This window comes from Nestor notabilis, unplaced genomic scaffold (genome assembly GCF_000696875.1).
Source record: "Nestor notabilis isolate BGI_N333 unplaced genomic scaffold, ASM69687v1 scaffold6493, whole genome shotgun sequence".
Taxonomy (NCBI): Eukaryota; Metazoa; Chordata; class Aves; order Psittaciformes; family Psittacidae; genus Nestor; species Nestor notabilis.
The window spans coordinates 22,270-28,269 of NW_009923200.1; the positions used below are offsets into that span (position 1 = coordinate 22,270).

At 44.3% G+C, this 6,000-nt stretch overlaps 1 protein-coding gene across 1 annotated transcript; it reads right to left on the reverse strand.

The window, feature by feature from the left end:
* Positions 1-2,858: 2,858 nt before the first annotated feature.
* Positions 2,859-3,731, reverse strand: LOC104403773 (arylamine N-acetyltransferase, pineal gland isozyme NAT-3). Its single transcript, XM_010012018.1, has one exon. It carries the CDS (start codon positions 3,729-3,731, stop codon positions 2,859-2,861), a length of 873 nt encoding a protein of 290 aa, XP_010010320.1.
* Between the last annotated feature and the right edge of the window lie 2,269 nt (positions 3,732-6,000).

The window sequence follows — 6,000 nt, forward strand, 5'->3', positions numbered from 1 at the left end:
CTTCTTTTGTAATAGTTTATATTCTGATGGTTTAACTGATTTATTTGTATTGGCATGTGCACAGAAAGCCCTGTCATGCAATTCATTGTGTGAGGTGATGAGCCTGAAAATGATCCAGTCTCCAAGCTGCTTACAATACTGAGTAAATTTTAACCTTCCACGTTACTGATTAAGGATTGAAGTCTTTCAGGAGTGCAAAGGAGAAATACAGTATGGGCCTCTGAGCAACTTCTGTAAGTGATTATAACCCCACAGGTCAACCAGGTGCTTCAGTCTGGGGCACCTCAATGGTTGCCCCTATGCTGAAGCAGCAAAACAATAGCTCAAATTTTGATGCAGATTTTACACTGTTGACACTCATGTGGCCTGGAGCCCTATAGGAAGTGACTTAGATAGGAAGATAATAATCCAAGCCAAGATGTCACTGATTTACTGGTGGGAGGTGGCAACCGTTGAATTAATCACACTGGATTGAACTATTCTTCATGGTTGATACCAGACTCCCAAAGCAACAAGGACAGATTTGCCATCTCATTTAGCTAAGTCCCCTTGGGTTAAAGAGAAGCCCCATCCTTTGGCAGCAAGGATGCTGCTCCTGAAGAGCCCTGTGCTGCCTGAGCCTCCTATGCCTTTAAGGGTTGGCCTCCAAAGTCAGTGATAAGGAAAAAGCAAACCACTGCACTCTGAGATGAAGAGCCTCTTTTTTTAATGTCCAACAGAGAGCTTCATTCAATTACGCAGCAATAAAATCTGTTTCTGTGGGTGTGCTGAGCAGGAAGGCCAGAGGCATTGAGCCGTGCCACGAAGTGGGCAGCAGACAGAGCACCAGAGCAGGCACAGAGGCTCCAAATAAGCCAGCTGAAAGGAAAGTGGGGTTTCCCATTATTGTTTGCCCTTCACATATTGAATATCTGGGGCAATGGACATAACACCGTACTCTGATCTTAAAGGTCTTTTCCAACCTAAACAATTCTATGATTCTATACCCCTCCCCTGAGCCCATGAAACAGCCCAAATCATGAGAAACACCCAGGCACAGTGCGAACAGTGAGTGCAGCCCTTTCTAGGTGTTTTCCTTGTCTGTTCCCACAAACAATGGAGATTCTTGGCTCTGCATGGACCTTTTCCTGCCCAACACATCCGTGAGACCCTTCTGGGCTTTTACTTCCGTCCTGATGCTCTTCCCCAGACTGATGCAACGATAAACCCACCGAGTTTAACTCCTTTAGCTCTTTCACTAATGTGGGGACCAAAGAAGGATAAAGATTACAAACAAGCCAGTCCCTGGGATGGTTTCCTCTGACTATCTGTTGTAAGCTGCTGGTCCACACTATAAGAAGCCCCTTTTTCTTCTGCAGTCTACTACAGGGTCAGTAGTTAACATTTCATTTCCCTGTAGGATGGGAGATTCTCATGTACTGTAAGGGACTATTGCACACATGCAGCCAAGCACATATGGATGTGTTTGACTCTGGGAAAACTGGGATTTTGGAACTCACCATGTGTCTATGAAATAGATTTTGGACATGCAGAATAGCAACAGCTTTTATTAACTATAAATTGCTGGTGATAGAAAGCTGCACATATTGCATAACAAATAAAAAGAATCAGTGATTTACTGTATTTTTAAAAGTCCCAGCTGCAAATTATTAGCACGTACAAATAATCAGGACAACTGTGGTGATTAATGACATTTTTTACTTTGGAGGATACATGTTGTATTTTGGGGAAAAAAACAGCTGAATAGTTCTACTTCATAATCCTTCATTTATTTATTTAATTGTAATTCACTTATATAATTTACTTAATCAAAAGTGCATAGTTGTAATGCTTCCACAATTCGTACTAAAAGGAACTTCAAGCATCTTCTCAAAGGTCAAAGTGATCACATTTGAGCAATTTCTTATACTAAAAATCTTAGCTGTTGGATATCTGATTAAGATTCATCATTTCCCCTTATATCAATATAATTAGTATCACTGCAAACACATCCTCAGTAGAACAGATGAATTATTTCAGGAAAATATTCAGGAAAAATAATTCAGAAAAAAGAGTTGAGCCATGATAATTAATGTGCAATAACACTTGGAGTGGAGTCTTATGAGAGGAGCATCTATTCCCAGCAGGCTGCTGTTGGATGATAGCAAACAAAATGCATGGGAGATGCCTTCAGTTCAAAGAAATACTGCTTTTTGGTTATGCCACTGAGGGGACAGGAGTCATGTTAAAGTCTGAAACCAGACAATTGCCTGCTCATGTTTCTCATCAGTTTTAGGACATAAAAAGCCCGTCCGTAAGTATTCGCATAGTGCGGCACAGTCATGGGACTGTCCAGCTGGTGTGTGAGAGGGTGTTGCGAATGCAAGAGTAAAAAGGACATGCTTATGGTTTAATTGTAGCAAACTTGGCACTGGATGTCTTTGTTTTCCTGGCTATTAAATTCCAAAAATAATATGGTATTCGTTTAAAGAGGTGGGTATAATTTTCCCCAGGTGGCAGCACAAAGTAATAAAAAAAGAGACATACAGCTCCATTGCTCTGCCCTGCTACTCTGCGTGTATTTAGAAAAGCTTTTAAGAGATGAAAGGAATAGGGAATGAGCAGAGTCTGCTTCCAGATAAGCACAAACAGAAGGGGAATGATTTGATTGAGCTAGGAAGAAATTATTTGTACCCAAACCAAAAAAGAGAGGAAGAAGCAGTTGTAAAAATCAATTTCTTTTCCAGATTCATGCTAACATGTTCTGCCTTACACTGGTGTAGATGGAAAGAGAAAGCTTAACCTTTAAATGCTTCTCAGAAACAGGGGGAAGGATTGCATGTAATGCCACTGGATTGAATTATAATTCAGGCAGTAAGTTAAAACAGAGACAACCTGCTTGTGTTGATGGGTACAAATTTCTTGCCTAGTGTGATATTGAATTTCTCTTTCAGTGTTTTCTCCATTTCTTCATCTGTGAGGATTCTGATTTCCACCAGATCCATATTATCCCTATAACTGTACTTTATCTCAGTGAATTTCCACCCCACCAGAGCCCTGATGCCATCGGCGGTCTGTAGGCTGCAGATAGACTTTGTCACGAACAGCGAGTCGGGCGCTGTCTGCAGGTGGGCATTGCAGGCTCGGAACTCTTCGATGTCTCGTGGCTGAAGGGTGAAGAGATAAACCCGACGGCAAACTTCTTCTTCTGTGTTATAGGAAGCAGAGACGCTTTGGTTGGGAACCCACTGCTTCCTCTTCACCTTCTCAAGGTACCAGACCCCGCTCTTCTCCAGGAAGCGAAAGACACCAGGAGCCTGCGGCTGGTCTGTCCCCGAAATCAGTTCCATTGGCTGCCACATCTGGTAAGCCATCCCAAACCCACCATCCACAATGAAAGATCTGTCATCAAGCACCACTTTTAGCAGCAGATGATCGATTTCATCTGCATATGCGTCATATTCTGGGACATAAACTTTTGATCCCAGAAGGGTGACATCATAGCCGAGGGTTTTAAGGACCCAAGATAAAAGGTGGTTGTTTTCCATGCACCAGCCCCCACGGTTTTTCCTCACTATTTTGTTGTAAGTCGCTTCCAGGTTCAGCTCAATGCTTTCCCCGCAGTGGATGCTGAGGTTTTCAAAAGGGACTGTTCGGATGTGGTGCTGGAATATATCAGTCAAAGTAGCCAGGTCTGGCTTATCATAGGAGCCCTGGTAAGAAATCCTGGTGAAATATTCCTTGATGTCCATGCTGCCACTGAGAGAAGGGTGGAAAAAAATAATAGGTAGTGTCAGAAGTGACGGAAGGATCTTCCCCATCCCTTATAAAGAGACACTCATCCTTAAGGGCGTCCTGCTCAGAAGAGGAGCGGGATTTGACTAATGGCCCCATCAAAGGCAGCTGAGTGAGTATTAGCACTGAGGGAAGCCAATGGGACACTGCTGATGAGTGCAAATGTTATTTTTAATTGTTTCTTTTACAGCTGTGACGAAAGGCTCCAGCTGTGCTAAGCACATTTCAGTACAGTTCCTGGCCAGCAAAGCTACAAATCTCTGTAGGAAGGAACAAAAACAGTAGCAGCACTGTTTCCCCACTAGAAATTACAGGAACTGAGGCTCTCCAGATCTGAACTGCCTCACTCTCAGTTTGACTCAGCAAAGCAGAAGCAGAAAACAAACCCTCCCACTCTTGTGGAGCAATCCAGAGCCTCCTCTGCAGCCAGATCTCAACTTAATCTGCCCTGAAGTGGTATTTTCTTCATTATTTAGGCAGCCTGGCACGAGCTGGTCTCGCCTGCTCCTGCTCCCCGTGCTGGTGGTAGCAGATGTGACCTGGAGCACAGAGCGGGGGGGTTTTTTAGGGCAGAAACATAGCACAGAGGGAGGTTTTTTTCTTCATCTGCTGTGATCTGCCTCCCCGCAGCACAGCTTAGCTCCCCAGCTCTGCTAATCACAGCCTTATGCCAGCAGCAGGAGGAAAACAAGGTTTGGGCAAAAACTACAAGTTTCAGGGGGCCTCACATTTTCTGACATCATTTTTGGGGCATGCATTTGCTCTTTCAACCTGCAGTCTCCCCAGGAGGAGTGGCTGCCCATGGGTAAGGGACCAGGCATTGCCCTCCCAAGCACAGCAGAAGGGTTCAGCGGGAGACTGTGTGCCACGAGCACAAGGGGTGCAAAACAGCTTGAGCCCTCCCAGCCCTTGATGGTAAGGAAACAGGAAAGGGATATTGATGTAGCCAAGTGCTATTGGTATTCCTCCCCAGGCACTGCTAAACTTCAGACGCCTCTGAATATGGAGCGATATTGTTCAGATTAGGGACCCGAGAGGTCCCAAAACGTTCTCAAGTTCCTGTATATGATTCTTAAGGTAAAATCATAGGAAAAAGCCCAACTGTTCCAACAGGATTAAATTCTTAATCTGATGAAAAATCACACACCCCAAATTGTATGGGAATTTTGGAAAAATTCTTTCGATACACAAACAAAGCAGTGAAAATGAACAATTTCCATTTGGTGTAATATCCTGGCAGAAGCAGAGGGTGCCGTGGGTTGGCTATGGGACCCACATGTCCTTTGTTGTCCAGAGAAGCTGTGGCTGCCCCATCCCTGGCAGTGTTCAAGACCAGGTTGGACACAGGGGCTTGGAGCAACCTGCTCTAGCGGAAGGTGTCCCTGCCTGTGGCAAAGGGTTGGAACTGGATGAGCTTTGAGGTTGCTTCCAAACCATTCCAGGATCCTGTGACTCAAACCCTTTGAATAGAAGCGTTACAGAAATCTATAACTATTGCATTATGGCCTCCTCCATGTCTCTGACATCCAGCAAGCAGGCCTAAATGATCCACTCTCAGATGATTATTCAGGGTACTGTATTTGTTCAGCTTTTGGCTCATTCCCAAGCTTTCCCCTAAAGCCCTAGAACTACAACTCCATTCATTTTTGAAAACTTGGCAGAAACTTAGTTCTTGCCATGTGAACCTTAAACCAGCATCCCCAGAAATGACCTGATTTTCCCTTTCTTTCTTCCATCCTTTCACTTTGCCATATCAGGCAAAACATATATAGCAACTTTTCCTTAAAGGGAAAATGTCAGTGTGGGGGTTTTATCTGTCTGTCCATCTCTTGTGGGTGTTTATAAGGCCCTTTCAACTGTGGTATCTGAAATAAGTCAGAAGGCACAAATGCCCGATCTGCTTGAAGCTGATAACTGGGTAAATAAACCAGTGTATCTATTACACCGAGCAGCAGAGCATTCCCTGCGCTGCTGTTATATCATTTTCTGCTGTGCTTTGTCTTCAAACAGATTTAACTTCCTGGTTAGGGAGCGCTCAGCTACCAAGATTCAGGGTTTAAAAGAGCAGGCTTACCTGGAAAATCAGTTCAACCACCAGTGTACCTCCAGGGCTTGGGGGATATGGATTTAGGCTAAAGTGGTGTGGCTGGCTGTCCTTCACCAAGTGCAGACAGGGCTTGACGACTGTTCTCCAACTCCTCTTCAGGGGAATGTCTTTTCCTTCAA